Raw genomic sequence first — 20,126 nt, 5'->3', positions numbered from 1 at the left:
TCAAGATGGACGAAGTGTGTACATGTACCGGTCAAGGTGGACGACGTGTGTACATGTACCGGTCTGACAGCACAATACAAGCAGCACACACTTACCAGGTACAGCTGCTATATTGACATAGTACAATGCTGGCGATGGTTGGAATTCAGTCTGTATATGAAGGATGGAGTGTATCGCCATGCAGTGTCTTCCTAGAGCATTAACTTACATGTACTGAAACCTCATGTCAACAATCACATTCACTACCACAACACTTACGGGGTAACTCGTCAGCTGCCGTATGCACGCCCCAATGCAACATCAAAAACAACATCGGCCACGCTCTCCCCGTCTCCATCGCCGCTCACTGCCGTGCCACCAACCTGCAACAGCACCAGTATGTTACATAATTATAATCATATACAGCCAGACCATTTCTCCTGATGTACGTACATGTATTTCCGATCATGTAAAAAGCTGATTTGTAACACACCCACCCACCCACCCACCCACCCACCCCCCATCCCCCCACCACCACCCCCACCCCAGTAATCAGATATACTAGGTTACCCTCTGGTAATATAAATAAACATTAGTGAGTGAGGAAATGTTAATTAAAAAGGATGAAACTTTATATAATATCATAATCGTGTTAGTACCATTTATCAAATCGTATCCACCTAACAACTACATGAAAAACATGTGTTATATGAACAATCGCCAGTTACATGTTGTCATATCATTGGTGGTGATTGCTTTAACCATCAGATGCTGCATGTTTTTTCACATGGTCGCTGCTTGTTTGAGTGCATATATCAGCTGCATTGCGTGTGCGTCTATTAGTTGCATGTCTTCTGCTGCATTGCGTGTGCGTCTATCAGTTGCATGTCTTCTGCTGAATGTTTTGTGTGCTGATTTGTTGAAGTTTTGCGCGTATCCGCTGCATGTTTTGAGCATTGGTTCGCTGCATCTTTTGTGTGCCTGCATGTTTTATATACATCTACCTGCTGCATGTTTTATATACATCTACCTGCTGCATGTTTTATATACATCTACCTGCTGCATGTTTTATATACATCTACCTGCTGCATGTTTTATATACATCTACCTGCTGCATGTTTTATATACATCTACCTGCTGCATGTTTTATATACATCTACCTGCTGCATGTTTTATGCGTCTATCTGCTGCATGTTTTATGCGTCTATCCGCTGCATGTTTTGTGTGTCTATTCGCTGCATGTTTTGTGTGTCTATTCGCTGCATATTTTGTGTGTCTATTCGCTGCATGTTTTATGCGTCTATCCGCTGCATGTTTTGTGTGTCTATCTGTTGCATGTTTTGTGTGTCTATTCGCTGCATGTTTTGTGTGTCTATTCGCTACATGTTTTGTGTGTCTATTCGCTGCATGTTTTGTGTGTCTATTCGCCGCATGTTTTGAGTATTGGTTCGCTGCATGTTTTCTGCGTCTATCTGTTGCATGTTTTCTGCGTTTATCCGCTGCAGGTTTTAGGTATTGGCTCGCTGCATGTTTTCAGCACACAACACAAAACATGGTAAGAAGTAAAAATTATATACATACCTCAAGAACTGTGCTGTATTGCAATTACCGCCAGTTTTAAAATATGTGTGGTAGTTTGATTTGTCTGTATCACATTTTGATGACCCTAACCCACATTTTATGTAATATTTTTTCACCCACTCACCCCCTATACATGTAACATGACCCCTCGCTCCCTATAATATATTACCAAACCCTAAAGAATATTCAAATTTATGCCTATACTCATGCATCCCCTCCCATACAACGTTGAAAGCGCTCTCAAAATCCCCAATTATCGCTCATGAACATACGGCGACGCCGCGGCACGCGCACAGGCTACAAATCAGGTGACGTTAAGCAACGTCGATCCCGGAGAATAGTTGGATGTGTGACGGGTGCGGGTGGGTGGGGACGCGGGGCTGGGGCGGCTGTTCAAAGGGTGTCTGTTTTAAGATGTTATCAGGCCATGTATCAACATATCAACCCATTAAGTGCCTATATTTTTTTAAAAGGCTGAATGGGTCGTGGTAGGCACGGTAACTACATATATGTACTCCAGGTACGTTTCTACATACAGAAATGTACCCCAGCCACAATCAGAATATAGAAAGGTACCCGGTACCCTAAACCACAGAGGAGTCCATATTCTTCAATCCGAAACCGAAAGTGCAAGCTGGATTATGCTAAAAACGCGTACGCGTTGCTAAAAGCGACTGGATGGGTGACAACATGGAGTCGATGGCTCATAGAAAAATATTAAGTAAGAAACTCCCCGTTTGAATCAGGAAACAAACGTGCCTCTACCATGGATACAGACCCCTCGAGTACCACCGGGCAACAGCTCATGTGAGCTGCGCTCATCCAAGCTTAAACCGTTAGAACCTCGTCTCAGTAAACAGCAACATTGCAGGAATGTGATGGACGTAATGGATGGAGAGGAGCTAGGCATTATCAAAGGATGGCCAGCAGCCGCACGAAATTCTAGGCGAATGTTCGAGTAAACCGAGCGGCCCTTTTAACCGAACAAAGTTTGTGCAGCTCGATGAAAGGTTTGTTTATAAGAACAACAACTCTGATAAAAGGCTTCTTCTGAACTCTATGAAGGAGAAAGCACGTGGTTAGGTAATGAGGGTGTCTACTTTATCTCCTGCTACAGCGACGATGAAGTTATGTGCGGTTCACCACGGAGAATACCGCTCAATGCATTGCCTTATGACAATAGATAGATAGATATATAAACGGACGAATAGTGGTAAACAGATGGCTAAACAGGACGGATACAAATAGGGACAACGGTAGATGCATAGGTAGACAAATAACAAATACACAGGTATATATTAATTCTCATTGGAGATTCAAAGATGAGGCATACAAGTATACATATAGGCAATAAGGAAAGCAGGTTACCGTAGATACAAAGACAGGCAGAAAGCGACTGGATGGGTACAAATACAGAGCTTTCGATCCTAGGTTCTCCACAGTGATCTGTGGCTCTGTCGCGGTAGTATAGTCAACGAACTACAAAACTATAGAAGATGGCAAATCCACCGTAATTTATTGCATTTGAAAAGTCATTGTATAAAATATACAACACATATACAATGGAATGTGTTCAGTTCATCTGTGCCACTGACGGTGCAAACGACGCGACATCAAACACATGCATCCCCAGAAGATGCTGTAACATGGGGCAGATGGAGTCATTCTGAGGTGAGGTGAAATGGTATTTAACGTCTTGTTTAAGATTATTGAACTTATACAGCGACGTGCATACACTTGTGTGTTTGCGTGTTTGTCTGTTTGTACTAGTCAGGACTACTGCCGATTTTATAGAGCTAGCCCACTAAGGTACCATGCCGCAGTTTATCATGGATATCCCACTCAGACACAGTATACTGACTCCGAGCTGACCAGTCCTTGTTTTAGCCGCTGAATGTCAAGCACCAGGTGGGGTAACAACAAGTATTAACGTATTTTGGTATGAGGCGGCTGGGGATCGAACCGGGGACCTTCCGCACTCAGGGCGGACTTTCTACCACTAAACCACGGAGGTGGTTGGAATCACCAATGAACCCCTCTGTGTCCTCCTCTGGCGTCTATGAAAGCTTCATAACAAAAGGTGATTTCTTATGGTCTAGGCAGATACATTCATCTAGCCAATACTGTGGTATCCTGGAACCGGTTACGTAGAGTGCTTTTTCGAATATACCGATCCTGCACAGCGGTTGTAACCCTTGGTGTACATGTCCGAGGAGGGCATTGGTAGCGGGTGATAAGACGGACCCACTGAATGGAGGGGTGCTTCCACCATGTCAGGGTAGCGGGGTGATAAGACGGACCCACTGAATGGAGGAGTGCTTCCACCATGTCAGGGTAGCGGGGTGATAAGACGGACCCACTGAATGGAGGGGTGCTTCCACCATGTCAGGGTAGCGGGGTGATAAGACGGACCCACTGAATGGAGGGGTGCTTCCACCATGTCAGGGCAGCTTGGTGATAAAACGAGATGATAGACAGTAATTAACTTGGAGTACACTTTCATACGAGAAATTGTTGTTTTCACAGATGCATGATTGCATGATGACATTATGTCCGCAACCAAAGATAGTTTTAGTGCCTGTCGAAATTACATATTAGTCTGGACCCTTTCCTGGAAACCATTAGTGTCTTTGGGAAGACTATAGCAGTTATGGTAGTCTTAGAAGTTGAATGGCATTATGGAACCGGGTGTATGGAGTAAAATGGAGCTCCCTCCAGAGAGTCGAATCATCCAAGGTTTTGTTTTCTCTTAATAACAAAGATTGCAGCCGTGGCACATATAGCATGTATGAAGAGTGTGGGTTTGAGTAGCTGGACTTTTATAGGCACACAGGAGACAGGAATTATAAACTGAGGTAGGATATTCCAGTGCTCAGTGTCAGGATGATGTTGCGACTTGATTGGGATGATGTACTTCATCTAATTAACTCCAGTAGATTTGATCTGGTCGTCAATTAAAGTGATGAGGTGATAAGGCCGACCGACAGGCCGTTGCAAAATGGAGTCGATTTGTGACTTCACAGACATATGTAAGCCGACGGTGAAGAGTCCACATTCATATCTGTATTTTAACACCATTTCCACTGGAGTTGTAATGACGAATTCAGGAGATGGAGAACCAAGGAAGAAGCTGAGAGTTTCGTCTGATGTCGTATCAAGGAAGAAGCTGAGAGTTTCGTCTGATGTCGTATCAAGGAAGAAGCTGAGAGTTTCATCTGATAGCGTATCAATGACAAAGCCGAAAGTTTCATCTGATGGCGCATCAAGGAAGAAGCTGAAAGTTTCATCTGATGGCGTATCAATGACAAAGCTGAAAGTTTCATCTGATGGCGTATCAAGGAAGAAGCTGAAAGTTTCGTCTGATGGCGTATCAGGGAAGAAGCTGAAAGGTTTCATCTGATGGCGCATCAAGGAAGAAGCTGAGAGTTTCATCTGATGGCGTATCAAGGAAGAAGCCGAGAGTTTCATCTGATGGCGTATCAAGGAAGACGCTGAATGTTTATTTTAATGACAAATCAAGAAAGACGCTTTTCCCGAGGAGGTTACCATGTTTACAATTGCAAACGTGACCAGAAAACATACCTCATAAACACAGTAGATAGGTGGATGGCTCAAATAGTAATTAGTGAAATGTCCGAACACACACTCACAGTCTGGGAGGGAAAACCCCTTGGGGTTTCTGCGAAAACACAAATGAGGGTTTTGCCAACTTCACCGTGGAGGTAATGCGCAACTGTATCAACAACAGTGCCTCGGGTTGCCGGCAGCAGCAGCAGCCAGCTGCCTCCGCGTGGGCCACAGCGACTGCCTGAACACATGCCGACTGGGCAGTGATCCAACAGAAATGGGAATTGCAGCCTTGTGAATGGAACCTGTAAATATCCAAAAGCTAAATCTGCGAGAAATACACAGCAAATGATTAACGTCGTGTGAAAAGGGAAGTGGAGAAACAGTTGCAGTCGTAGTAATATTAGTACAAGGGGTTTGTCTGTGTGAGGTGTCATCAGCGAAACAGAGACTACAATTTTATGAATAACACGTGAGTGGGAGGGTGAGGGAGGGTTGGTTATCGGGGGCGTAGTTGTGTGTGTGGCTGCTTGTACTAGTCCGGAATAATGCCGATTTTATAGTGCTAGCCCACTCAGAGACCACGCCGCAGTTTAACATGAATACCCCACTCAGACACAGTATACTGACTCCGATATACTAAACAGTCCTTGTTTTAGCCCCTTAATGTCGAGTACCAGGCAGGTTAACAACGAGTATAATCTTTAGACGTCTTTTGGTATGACGCGGACGGGGATCGAACCCGGGACCTTCCGCACTCCGGGCGGACGCTCTACCACTAGACCACGGAGGCGGTCTTATGGATAACAAGTTCTTGTTTATTGCATATAGCGACTCTTCGATGTAGATCCATAAAATTGTACGTTTTCTTACTTACTCACCAACTTCTAGAATGCAAATCAAACAGATAATACAGACACTATCTATATATCCATCACTTCGCTTTATGTCTACCCCTCGTTCCAAAAATATATCCATCTATCCATTAACAAGCACAATTTCACTACCTATCAATCAGTACATTTACCATTTCATCCATCTTTAACGACTCAACCTACACGCGCGCAGTATAACATTGTTATTGGTGCACAAACATAACAGTACATGATCTAGTCATACCAATCTGCTATTCAACAACACAATAACAGATCTCCATTCAGATCTGTGTAAATACATCACAAGTGAGTCCGTGCTATTTGATTGGCTCACCAAGCAATGTCTTTTGCGTTTATAAATCTAAATCACAGGCCACGCGTACTAACGGGTTGTTGCCTTCTGATTGGTTGATGCGCGGGGCTTGTGCCGCATTATTGTGCTGATCGATGTCATTGAGTTCGTATCAGTGGCTTCAGTTTTTGTGTGTTACTGATTAAATAAGCAGTCTGTGAAGTTATTACTGTTGACATATTTATTAATAAGGAGTGACTTCAGCAAAGGTTTGTTTTTGTAGAATTACCAACGTAAAAACCGTCGTGCACAATATGGACACAGGTTTTTAACTAAAAAAACTGCACAAAATAGTGAATTCAATTATTAAATTTACAGCATGAAGTTAACATGTGGCCATATATCGGAGGGCTCCCAGATCATGTCCGTTAAGTTGCGTGGATTGTTCTACATGGTTATTTTTTACTCTTGGGAGTTGTTTTGGAGTCTTAGGTATGTCGCCATTGCAGGAACTCTGAGTGTTGTCATGTCTGTCTGCATTGTCTGGAGTGTTGTTATGTCTGCCTCCATTGTCTGGAGTGTTGTCATGTCGGTGTCTGCATTGTCTGGAGTGTTGTCATGTCGGTGTCTGCATTGTCTGGGGTGTTGTCATGTCTATGTCTGCATTGTCTGCAGTGTTGTCATGCCCATGTCTGCATTGTCTGGAGTGTTGTCATGTCGGTGTCTGCATTGTCTGCAGTGTTGTCATGCCCATGTCTGCATTGTCTGGAGTGTTGTCATGCCCATATCTGCATTGTCTGAAGTGTTGTCATGACCATATCTGCATTGTCTGCAGTGTTGTCATGCCCATATCTGCATTGTCTGGAGTGTTGTCATGTCGGTGTCTGCATTGTCTGGAGTGTTGTCATGTCGGTGTCTGCATTGTCTGGAGTGTTGTCATGTCGGTGTCTGCATTGTCTAGAGTGTTGTCATGTCGGTGTCTGCATTGTCTGGAGTGTTGTCATGTCGGTGTCTGCATTGTCTGGAGTGTTGTCATGCCTGTCTGCATTGTCTGGAGTGTTGTCATGTCTATATCTGCATTGTCTAGAGTGTTGTCATGTCGGTGTCTGCATTGTCTGGAGTGTTGTCATGTCGGTGTCTGCATTGTCTGGAGTGTTGTCATGCCTGTCTGCATTGTCTAGAGTGTTGTCATGTCGGTGTCTGCATTGTCTGGAGTGTTGTCATGTCGGTGTCTGCATTGTCTGGAGTGTTGTCATGTCGGTGTCTGCATTGTCTGGAGTGTTGTCATGTCCATGTCTGCATTGTCTGGAGTGTTGTCATGTCTATGTCTGCATTGTCTGGAGTGTTGTCATGTCTATGTCTGCATTGTCTGCAGTGTTGTCATGTCTATGTCTGCATTGTCTGGAGTGTTGTCATGTCGGTGTCTGCATTGTCTGGAGTGTTGTCATGTCCATGTCTGCATTGTCTGGAGTGTTGTCATGTCTATGTCTGCATTGTCTGCAGTGTTGTCATGCCCATGTCTGCATTGTCTGGAGTGTTGTCATGTCGGTGTCTGCATTGTCTGCAGTGTTGTCATGCCCATGTCTGCATTGTCTGGAGTGTTGTCATGTCGGGGTCTGCATTGTCTGCAGTGTTGTCATGCCCATGTCTGCATTGTCTGGAGTGTTGTCATGCCTGTCTGCATTGTCTGGAGTGTTGTCATGACCATATCTGCATTGTCTGGAGTGTTGTCATGTCTATGTCTGCATTGTCTGGAGTGTTGTCATGTCGGTGTCTGCATTGTCTGGAGTGTTGTCATGTCGGTGTCTGTATTGTCTGGAGTGTTGTCATGACCATGTCTGCATTGTCTGGAGTGTTGTCATGTCGGTGTCTGCATTGTCTAGAGTGTTGTCATGTCGGTGTCTGCATTGTCTGGAGTGTTGTCATGTCGGTGTCTGCATTGTCTAGAGTGTTGTCATGTCGGTGTCTGCATTGTCTGCAGTGTTGTCATGTCGGTGTCTGCATTGTCTGCAGTGTTGTCAGGTCCATATCTGCATTGTCTGGAGTGTTGTCATGTCTGTCTGCATTGTCTGGAGTGTTGTCATGCCTGTCTGCATTGTCTGGAGTGTTGTCATGACCATATCTGCATTGTCTGGAGTGTTGTCATGTCTATGTCTGCATTGTCTGGAGTGTTGTCATGTCGGTGTCTGCATTGTCTAGAGTGTTGTCATGTCGGTGTCTGCATTGTCTGGAGTGTTGTCATGTCGGTGTCTGTATTGTCTGGAGTGTTGTCATGACCATGTCTGCATTGTCTGGAGTGTTGTCATGTCGGTGTCTGCATTGTCTGCAGTGTTGTCAGGTCCATATCTGCATTGTCTGGAGTGTTGTCATGTCTGTCTGCATTGTCTGGAGTGTTGTCATGCCTGTCTGCATTGTCTGGAGTGTTGTCATGTCTATGTCTGCATTGTCTGGAGTGTTGTCATGTCGGTGTCTGCATTGTCTGGAGTGTTGTCATGTCGGTGTCTGTATTGTCTGGAGTGTTGTCATGACCATGTCTGCATTGTCTGGAGTGTTGTCATGTCGGTGTCTGCATTGTCTAGAGTGTTGTCATGTCGGTGTCTGCATTGTCTGCAGTGTTGTCATGTCGGTGTCTGCATTGTCTGCAGTGTTGTCATGTCCATATCTGCATTGTCTGGAGTGTTGTCATGTCGGTGTCTGCATTGTCTGGAGTGTTGTCATGTCGGTGTCTGCATTGTCTGGAGTGTTGTCATGACCATGTCTGCATTGTCTGGAGTGTTGTCATGTCGGGGTCTGCATTGTCTGCAGTGTTGTCATGTCGGTGTCTGCATTGTCTGGAGTGTTGTCATGTCGGGGTCTGCATTGTCTGCAGTGTTGTCATGCCCATGTCTGCATTGTCTGGAGTGTTGTCATGTCGGTGTCTGCATTGTCTGGAGTGTTGTCATGCCTGTCTGCATTGTCTGGAGTGTTGTCATGTCGGTGTCTGCATTGTCTGGAGTGTTGTCATGTCGGTGTCTGCATTGTCTGGAGTGTTGTCATGTCTATGTCTGCATTGTCTGGAGTGTTGTCATGTCGGTGTCTGCATTGTCTGGAGTGTTGTCATGTCGGTGTCTGTATTGTCTGGAGTGTTGTCATGTCGGTGTCTGCATTGTCTGCAGTGTTGTCATGTCCATATCTGCATTGTCTGGAGTGTTGTCATGTCCATATCTGCATTGTCTGCAGTGTTGTCATGTCCATATCTGCATTGTCTGGAGTGTTGTCATGTCCATATCTGCATTGTCTGGAGTGTTGTCATGTCCATATCTGCATTGTCTGGAGTGTTGTCATGTCGGTGTCTGCATTGTCTGGAGTGTTGTCATGTCGGTGTCTGCATTGTCTGGAGTGTTGTCATGTCGGTGTCTGCATTGTCTGGAGTGTTGTCATGTCGGTGTCTGCATTGTCTGGAGTGTTGTCATGTCGGCGTCTGCATTGTCTGGAGTGTTGTCATGTCGGTGTCTGTATTGTCTGGAGTGTTGTCATGTCGGTGTCTGCATTGTCTGGAGTGTTGTCATGTCGGTGTATGCATTGTCTGGAGTGTTGTCATGTCGGTGTCTGCATTGTCTGGAGTGTTGTCATGTCGGTGTCTGCATTGTCTGGAGTGTTGTTATGTCTGCCTCCATTGTCTGGAGTGTTGTCATGTCGGTGTCTGCATTGTCTGGAGTGTTGTCATGTCGGTGTCTGCATTGTCTGGAGTGTTGTCATGTCGGTGTCTGCATTGTCTGGAGTGTTGTCATGTCGGTGTCTGCATTGTCTGGAGTGTTGTTATGTCTGCCTCCATTGTCTGGAGTGTTGTCATGTCGGTGTCTGCATTGTCTGGAGTGTTGTCATGTCGGTGTCTGCATTGTCTGGAGTGTTGTCATGTCTATATCTGCATTGTCTGAAGTGTTGTCAAAAGGCTGTCTGTACAACTATTAAGTATATAGCTAGGGTATAACATCATTCTCTATCAAAAACTCGTTCTGCGTGAATACCAAGTGTATCCATCTATGGTGGGTCAAGTAGGAAATCTCGTGGTCCCCGCAATATCAGTCTTGTAATCAGGGCCGGGAAGTACGTTAACCAACCAACATACCATTTATTTCGGGAACCTGTGGTTTATCTCTGAACTGGATCCTACAATCAGATTTGTTTATGTTCAGATAAAGTTCGGCAGTAGTTGATTGTAATGGACTCGTTACACCTCCACATCGAATCAATACAGACCGTTTGTGTAATTCCGTGTGACGTAGTCGATGAGGTTGTTAATGCGGGTTAATGTGCTACAGATGAGAACGATCTGTGGTTTAATATGTTAATACTATAGAGATGCTTGGCACATATATGGGTGTACATTGGTCACATATTAAATAATCGTTCTTTAAATCCGAAGAACATTATCAATTCGTTGTTGCCTCATAAGAAATTATTCGCCACAGGCAACTATTCAATTAAGAAGTGTGAATAACAGCATGGTAAGACGTATCTCTGTGTCAAGTGTTCAGGCTATTGATGTACAGTGCTGAGCACTCACTAAACCCAACATACAGCAGTCTACATCTAGGATACTGCCATACAGCTACGTTTTATGTATATATGTTTACAATGTGCATACACATTCAAAGTTAGAAGTTAAATCCTAAACGTAAAACCTTATCGTCTGGCACAGTTTGCGTGCTGACATCACAGAATAAAGGTTCTATTAGATAATTAAGTGTCGCAGCTTGGCCTGTCCATCCTTTGTGACGGTGTCCGTCATTTGTAATCAAAGATTGTTGACTGACGCCCCAAGCGACATGCCACCTCTCATGCATGTTAAGTCCTAGCATAATTATAGATACATAAGCATAGACGTCATAAATATTCATTGCTTGTATTGTCCAATCAGAATGCAGTACGTACGTTTGTAAATGCGTTCATTATCATGTATAAAACTGTATGTTTGAGCTGGTATGAAAGAGAAAGACAGGGTCGGGGTGGCAGTCGACTCACGGGACTCGGGGTCCACGGTGACAGTCTTGGTCGAGGCCATCAATCTCCACACCATGTACAGAAAGACTTAATACTTATGTCTTATATGCGATCCCCTTACGATTAATTACGTAGTGACTGGCCACATACCAATACGGTGGTCTGTGCGGCACAGACCCAATACGCAGCAGTCTACATCTAGGATACGGTGTGAGGCACAGACCCAACACGCAGCAGTCTACATCTAGGATACGGTGGTCTGTGTGGCACAGACCCAACACACAGCAGTCTACACCTAGGATACGGTGTGTGGCACAGACCTAACACACAGCAGTCTACACCTAGGATACGGTGGTCTGTGTGGCACAAACCCAACACACAGCAGCCTACATCTACGTTCTGGACAAAGTAAACGTTCTGGTCATCGCGATGGTATTATGAGATGTATATGATGTACTTCCAACACACAGCTCCATGTCTATAACTGACATATTTGTGATCAAGTTACACGTGAGGATCAGGCACAGCCAGTGTTCCCGCGTTCCCAACATTGTCCACTCTTCACAGCCAGATGTCTTCAATAGAAACTCCACCTTTAAGTGTGAGTGTCGGACATCCTTCCTTAGCGTTACCGTGTCCGACCTCATCCCATGAATCAATCTACGTAATCCGCAGGGAGAAGTGAAATATTTATACAACTGAACTTCGGCTCATAAAACCGCCTCCTAACCTCAAATAATTCAAGCTGTTTGTCTAATCTATTAAGTCGAATCAATGACGCAGATTACATCAGTTTTCTTGTACAAGCTGTAAAGGCTTCCAGACAGTGTTCAATGTTTAGTTCTCTGGGTTCGACAGTACCTAGAGCACAGCAAAGGTCGCGGGTTCCGTCAGGTCCGTCAGGTCAATTGCAACATTTCTAACATAATTACGTCGAGGAAAATGATAATAAATGAATCGGAAAAGTGGGAGTAATTAATTAGCACCAAATGTTATACCGTTTTTGTGAAACTATTACTTTAAAGGACGTACTGAATGGAATGCCGTTGCGATGAACCAATAAAGCTTTATGAAGCTGAAATCCCTCGGTACCAAAGGGAGCAACAAAATCAAATGTCATACACACATTCACACAGCCACGCACGCACACAGAACAGTACATAACATATGTCATCTTCTTGTCCGAAAACATGTATACTAGTAGCTCATCTCGTCATGTTCTCAGTTGCCATTTTCACTCATACCTGCTCCAGTCACGAAAATATCAAGTTTGCAGATCACGATATGAGATATTAATATTATTTGAAAGAAAAAGACACACTATCCTCTATATATATTGGCGGGCTGTAAATAGTCGGGTCTGGGCCAGATAAACCAGTGATTGATAGCATGCGCAACAACTCACAGTGGCACGATGGCACACTGTATCTCAGGTTTCACGCAGGGTTTGCAGCTGCACTTAATTAATCAGTATTTAGTTTGCGCTCTAAATCGGCAGCAAACTGTGTATTAGCTGGTGCTGGACTACTGACTGGTGATGTACCACACGCAGCGTCAACGCCATAGTTAGTGTGAGTGGTGGACCCCTGGAGTCCGTTGTATCCGGAGTTAAAATACAAAAAATGCCTGAGAAAGAAGAGAATGCTGACCAAAACAACATGGCCGTCATCACTACCACACCTTAGCCTATTTGCAAGCAGAGACCGCAAAATAACTGAAGCAGGCGAATAAGTGAATCATCGCCCATTACATTGCACAACCATTGCACATCTATATCGAAATACAAGTTTATTCTCACGGATCGAAATGGTTGAACCATTATGTAAGTTCACTTAATACGCAGTCATACATAGACATGATGAGAATGATTAATTCCCGATTGACCGCATCATATCATCATGTCACTGCAATCAATATGAAAACGGTCATATTATGGTAATCAGTATAAACCGATGCCCTTCAGGATTTGTAAATATGAATGTAATTGCTACAACCTCGATGTGGATCTAGTGCCATTCAAACCGATAAGTACGATGGTCATCTAACCTCCGTCGGGGTCACTGCAGACTTAGAACAGGCCTAGGTTGCCCCTATAAAAGCCTGGCGTCTTTAGACCGCTTATCTAGACTCGCCTATTATGAGGATAGAATAACTATACACCCATGGATAACATGCATTACAGCCTTGGAGCAAGTCTATTCTAACGCATTTTCCTTCGAAACACGATTCGTGGAAGAAAGATGCTTAGGCACATATATAGGACGTAAAACTCCCGATATATAGATGCCTGTGGATTTAAGGTTCCATGCTGACGTTGGGTGTATTGCACCCTGGGATTGGTTAGTTACACAGAGATATTCCGTCTGAAATCTGTTTCCTGAAGGCACAATATAAGCTAACACAGGTTAACTTTATATAGACGCAACATTGTTTTTTAAAAATATGTATTGGTGTCGTTATAATGATATTTGGCAAATTGTATATATCTTAATACTACAGATGGGCAAATCAACATACGAGATAATTGATAATTTTAAAATTCAAAGGGGAATACTACATACCACTAAAACCATCGTTAAATCTGGAATATTTGGGGAAAACGCGAATCAAACTAAACGAAGCCGACCCTTGTCTCAGATACATTGTATTTATATTTGCCAATTGTGTTATTTATACAAACATGAAAGATCCAATATATTTGTTATTCCTGAATCCAACATCAAACAGTCGAAGAGCCATGATGGCGCCATGGTCGGGCGTCCAGAGCCGGCATTGTGAGACCAAGAATTATGACGATTCCTGAGCTCTGTATGTCAGAGGCCGACTTCATGGAACCGCGCTGATATTGATAAATCAAGAAAGTTTTACCCCGCTTGTCTAATTATGTTATTCTTCGATCAAACGGTCCGGAAAATATCGCTCAACTTGAATGAGTCATGCAACATTGCAATTGGCACATTATCGATTAGTATGTAAAGATGGCGGGGGTTTATCTTCAGTATTCTTAAAGCAAAGATAGACCGAACTCCTAACGTCCCGAAACGCCGAATGACTCAGACAAGCCCCACGTGACTGAGAAGTCGGTCTAGTGTAGAGATGTGTGATCATACTTGACCCATAAACATACAAATACGACTTTCAGATATAAATTTTTACTAAGGACGCAAATTCACATCGATCGAAATCTACAAAAGTGATTTGATTTCAGATTACATTCGTCAGTTTTCACAAGGTGGAGAAAAAAGGACATTATTTGTGGAACATGATTGAGTGTGCAATTCTATATCAGAATTCAGCAAGCGCGCAATTCACTTTTAAAGGGATCTTTCTGCATCTCATTACTGAAAAAACATATTGAAAATGAATACGACTGGAACCCTTACACACATTTTTCTTCGCGTGTAGATTTTGATAAAAGGTACGTGAAGTCCAAAAAAGAGGTGTTTATTATCATATGTCAGAGTGGTAAAACAAAATTGTCTTTTGAATTGAATTTTGGGATTTTTACACGATATCAATATCTTTTTTACAGTTTCATCATCAGAGAGTTTAGAGGCACTCAACCAGATAGCTATCATGAATTCAAGTCAAAGGTAATTCACTATCTGAACTCGTTAGCCGCATGTGGTAATTTCATTTCATTATTTGGTTCTGTCATTTAGGAGATAAACCTACTGAGTTTTGAAATTTGATGTAGTCCCACTGTTGAGTAAATACCTCTTATTTTAATTTGGAACCGAACGCTTTATATCCAATACAGCCCATGCTAGTCTATAATGTTTGGCAAGTTTAGATTACTGAAGTATCTGAAAATGAAGAGAGTCCCGGGTCTCCTTTTTATTATATTGTTATTGAGATAATTCTTTTTTCTGTAAGATATGATCATTTCAGAGATTAGATGTTAGTCTGAGCCTTGTTCGTCAAAGGTAGAAACTGGACATTTACAGTCAGTTAATTCCCTTGCCTCGCGAAGATGTAGTGTTCATTGCGATTTCCACATTAATTACTTGTTACTCGAGGCGTTAGTTGAATGAGAGTGAAAGAAGTGTTCCTGTTTCTAGAAACAGTGTTTCTTATTTTGCAAATAAGTAGTCAATGTTTAGTTTCACCTGAACCTGGGTTAACACGTGGTTTACATGGGGCGTCCATGTCTGTGGAACAGGCACACCATGACCTTATATCACTGCTACTGGTAATAGCACGGGGCGGACCCAGGACTGTTTAAAGTGTGTGTGTGTGTGTGTGTGTGTGTGTGTGTGTGTGTGTGTGTGTGTGTGTGGAGGAGGGTGGGGGAGGGTGGGGGAGGGTGACATTATGATTTTAAGTATTTAATGTTTGTGGATAAATACTAGTAATATATACGCAATAGAACTATTCATATGTGCTTTTTAAAAGGGGATTTCGAAGTGGTGACAGTCTAAACGAAAATGTACTGTTGCTGCCACAGATTTTGTTTGTTTGTTGTTTAACGCCGCACTCAGCAATATTCCAGCTATATGACGGCGGTCTGTAAAATAATCGAGTCTGGACCAGACAATCCAGTGATTGACATCATGAGCATCGATCCACGCAATTGCGATCGATGACATATATCAACCAAGTCAGTGAGCCTGACCACCCGATCCCGTTAGTCGCCTTTTACGACAAGCATAGTCGCCTTTTACGGCAAGTATGGTTTGCTGAAGACCTATTCTACCCCGGAATCTTCACGGGTCTAGTGCCACAGACTGTGCTTGACCATATGAGCCATGTTGGATTGTCTCCTGTATCCCACTCAACACACTTCCCAGTAGACTAACATTTAGTCTACAAAAGACCCTTCTTTACTCTAAAATTAAAAAAAAATAATTGTCCCTATGCTGATTTCATATGGAATAGAGCTATCAAGAGCTGGCTTGACTTGCTTTTGTATACGTTTCTAGATTGTTGTTTTTTCATAAAATAAATATATTCCACAGTCATGGTACAGGACTAAATTCGCAGTGTCTAGAGATTAACAGGTCTGGGGGTCAGTGTACACCAGGAGACATGGAACACGAAGCCTCCAGGGTGCAGATTGGGATTAAGATAGAATATATATTGTTTCAGTAACTTTAATAGCCATAGCGGTTCCATGCTGAGCAAGTGTTTATTACCGTCAATATTTTCCCTTAGCGGCTGTTTGACCAGCAGTTTGGTCGGGTCATGGTCTTTCCATCAACTTTTGACTCCAGGAGATCGGATTGGAAACAAGATACAGCAGCATCAAGCATAGAGTACCAGCATGGCATCAGTGGTAGATAGCTTGGTTCACATCCAGGACAGCTGACTTCCCTGGGGGTTAGGCCCGAGTCTGAGGGATAGTCTGAGGATAATCTGGGGGACAGTCGCTGGGGTAAGGTTCCAGCCAGGTTTATTTGTCGGTGTCAGTAAGTGTTTGTTTAACAGAAAAATGTGTTATACGACGCCAGATAATGACAGAGGATATATATGTACTGTACATTCAGCTAAAGAAAGGAAACATTTCGTTGGTAGGGTATTATACTTGATGATGTCGGTTCTGAAATGATATCAACATTGAACTCTGTCAGAAGTCAACATTGCGGTTGCAGCACACGAGGTTGGTTGTGGTCGAGTGGTAATAGCTGCACGTGCACGGGGGCGCTCAGGTTCACTACCAGAGACACTATTCACATCAAGCTCCACCAGGCTAGGAGTGTTTCGTGATGTCGTTAAACAGCAAGGTGGCCTATTTCCTATGCCTCATACTGAAGGGCCAATTCGTGCTCTTCATATTTAGAAGTCAACAATCGGCAAAATCAATAGTATATGATGCCCATTGATAATTGCAGAAACAATCATCAGATGCTGTTTAGCCACTCCATTGACGGAATAACATCTGCTGATAGACGTGGCTGACAATACACCAACTGCAGCTGACAGACGGGGCCGACAATACACCAACTACAGCCGACAGACGGGGCCGACAATACACCAACTACAGCCGACAGACGGGGCCGACAATACACCAACTACAGCCGACAGACGGGGCCGACAATACACCAACTACAGCCGACAGACGGGGCCGACAATACACCAACTACAGCCGACAGACGGGGCCGACAATACACCAACTACAGCCGACAGACGGGGCCGACAATACACCAACTACAGCCGACAGACGGGGCCGACAATACACCAACTACAGCCGACAGACGGAGCCGACAATACACCAACCGCATAGTATTGAGGGAACCGGATATAAAACAAAGCTAGGTTACATCATGGACTTGAGATGCACCAGCTGTGCTCATGTAGGGCACACAGAACAGAGCTGGAGGAACCTACAGCGACCTTCACTGTCAGTCACTATTGGGTGAGTGAGTGAATGAGTGAGTGTGGTTTTACACCACTTTTAGCAATATTCCACCAGAAATAGCACAAGAAATGGGCTAAACCAATCGCAGTAGGACACTAATATTGACACACGACCCTACCACTCTGAAAACATATAAGTTTGATAAAAACAAAAAACTCCATTTAAATTGATAAGGAGCCCCAGTGAGATGGGAGATTTGAAATTTGAGGAAAAACTAGACTTGCTTCATTTGGACTTTTGTATGACAAAACGAAAGGGCTGGGCGAAAGGGAAAATACTATGGGTGAGGGACTGTGAGAAAGGCTACCAGCACACCCTACACTGTGTAAACACTCTGTATGATACACCACTCCTTGACACGATGACAACACGGCACAAGCAACATGGTCTATAGTCCGCCGGTACCAACATCAGCATCGATCTTCGTAACCCCAAGTTTAACTAGTCTACCGACTCGGATTAGCGTTTCATAACCTATTTTAAGCGTGACTTACATATTAGTGTTTAATAGCCTTTCATGATAAAAATCCCATTCGCACAAGGCGTCCTACAGTGGTTAAGTCTGATGACATACATAGTACATGCACGTACTTACATAGCGGCTCCTCTAGATGACGCCGCTGAAACTCATAGTGACAGAGAGGACCAGCACTTACCCTCAGCAAGCAGATAGTTCCATATATCTCAATCTGACAGCGGGGTCAACAAGTGTTCGGCGTCAGTGGATTCTTAGGAATAAGTACTCCAGTATGTCCAAAACATAAGTCAAATAGAGACATCAGATAGTTCCTCTCGCTCCGCTGTAGTTAGACGCTGGCCTGGCAAATGCCCCAGTCAAGTGTACGCCACACTTATTGAGAAGCTACGTGGGTACATCCCTCCTCCCATGCCTAGCACAGCATAACCTACTCTCAAGGCCCGGCGCCAATCAATAACACACTCCAATCATACAATCACAGATATATTATTCAAATTAATCAAATGTATATTCTTATAAATTGGGATTGATTTTGTGAATTTCGAACAAGAATTTGTTCTTGTGGTTAATTGTGCAGTATGTATGTGGATGAGGTAAGGTGCACCAGAGACCATATAATAGTTTATTATAATATTATATATCTATTATATGGTCTCTGGGTGCACGAAGAATTTCGACTTGTTTCTTAAGCACTCAGACGTCAGTCATACAGAAGCCAACATCTGCCAGTTGATACGTGATATCCTGATCTATGAAATACTCCTGTCATCTTTTAATTTGCCTGAGTCGGCTTTCACTGCTGTTTTAACCATTCCCTAATTAATGGCGCGTTTTTCTCTGCCTCTTCCGAGTTTAGGCACCAAACATCTCCAACTGTCAGCGAGAATTGTGTTACTAAGTCAATGTCTGCCACTAACAATAGCCCTAATGGCTGACAAGTAGGCTTTGCAATTTCTGAGAAATAAGGGAGTTGCGGCATGAGCACAAGAGTCTTCAGACATTAACGGAAATAATGTTTGATGGCACGCCTCATCCCTCTCCTCCTTTGTTTCAAGCCTGAGCAGACGATCAGATCAGACACATTAGCAATATAGACACGCGAAGAGCTGTCTGCTGTCATGATGTGGCGTTTCACCACGTTTGCATAATTTTCCGGTAAAGCAAAAAAAGCCACGTACGTGTTGCGAGTGCTGGGAGTCGCCAGACATGTACCGGCGCATGCGCTGCGACTTCAGGCATGTCTGCAGTGATACCCGAGTGAAATCCAAGCTGTTGAAAACATCTGGCAAATGGGCGAATACCATAAACCGAGATTAACGACTTTAAAAATCCATAGCACCTTCCAAAACATTCCGTGTCCCCTGCCTTCTTCAACATGAAGGGTATTTTGTTAACTGGGCTAATGAACCTCTTCGGTAGACTAACGCTTGATAGAAACAAACAACTCCCTTTAAATTGAAAAGGAGACTCGGTGAGACGGAAGATTCATGAATGTGAGGAAAATCTAGACTTGCTTCATTTTTAGGGCAGAGACCATATATCGGTATATGGTCTCTGTTCAGGCCTATATCATCACAGTAAGAGCTGGGCAAAAGGGAAAATACTATGGTTCAGGAACTGTGCGACAGACTACCTTCGAGGTGACACCCTTATCAATACGACTTCACATTTTATTCTGCCCTTAACGGCTCCTAGCTGTACATGCAATCAAAGCAACTATGGCATTTGAGGTAAACCAATGGCGGGTCCTGATAAATAGCGCCCCCTATGTATTATGTTCCAGCCATAGAGAGACACAGGACATGATGTATAACTGACCGCGTGTTTCAGCATGTTGTCGAGGACTCAGCATCGCTTCCAACTATCGTCTGCTTTAAATGTGACATGCGGGTTTTGGGAACATCCGGTTATTACGGTGGCCCATAAGGGACACGGAGTCTGTTTATCCATATTTTGATATTTCACGTACTGTTATCGTAACCTTTTGCAAATTAACACGATTTGTCATACAAA

At 43.6% G+C, this 20,126-nt stretch overlaps 1 protein-coding gene across 4 annotated transcripts in view; it reads right to left on the bottom strand.

Annotated features, from left to right (window-relative positions):
- LOC139444968 (neuroglian-like) overlaps nucleotides 1-20,126 on the bottom strand; it is a 64,108-nt gene that overhangs the window by 32,422 nt on the left and 11,560 nt on the right. For 3 of the 4 annotated variants that reach the window (XM_071226000.1, XM_071226002.1, XM_071226003.1), the window contains exons 1-2: nucleotides 18,292-18,540; nucleotides 259-362 (exon numbers count right to left, since the gene is read on the bottom strand). In XM_071226000.1, the coding sequence (XP_071082101.1) occupies nucleotides 259-337 (79 nt within the window). In that variant the 5' untranslated portion in view covers nucleotides 338-362; nucleotides 18,292-18,540. Of the gene's footprint in view, nucleotides 1-258; nucleotides 363-18,291; nucleotides 18,541-20,126 lie in introns of those variants that run through there. The other variant, XM_071226001.1, reaches the window with a different exon arrangement.

The sequence above is a fragment of the Haliotis cracherodii genome, unplaced genomic scaffold, assembly GCF_022045235.1.
Source record: "Haliotis cracherodii isolate W230 unplaced genomic scaffold, xgHalCrac1.p SCAF_6, whole genome shotgun sequence".
NCBI classification, from domain to species: Eukaryota; Metazoa; Mollusca; class Gastropoda; order Lepetellida; family Haliotidae; genus Haliotis; species Haliotis cracherodii.
Note: the sequence above shows the minus strand (reverse complement) of the source record. Positions and strands in the feature narration are given on the sequence as shown.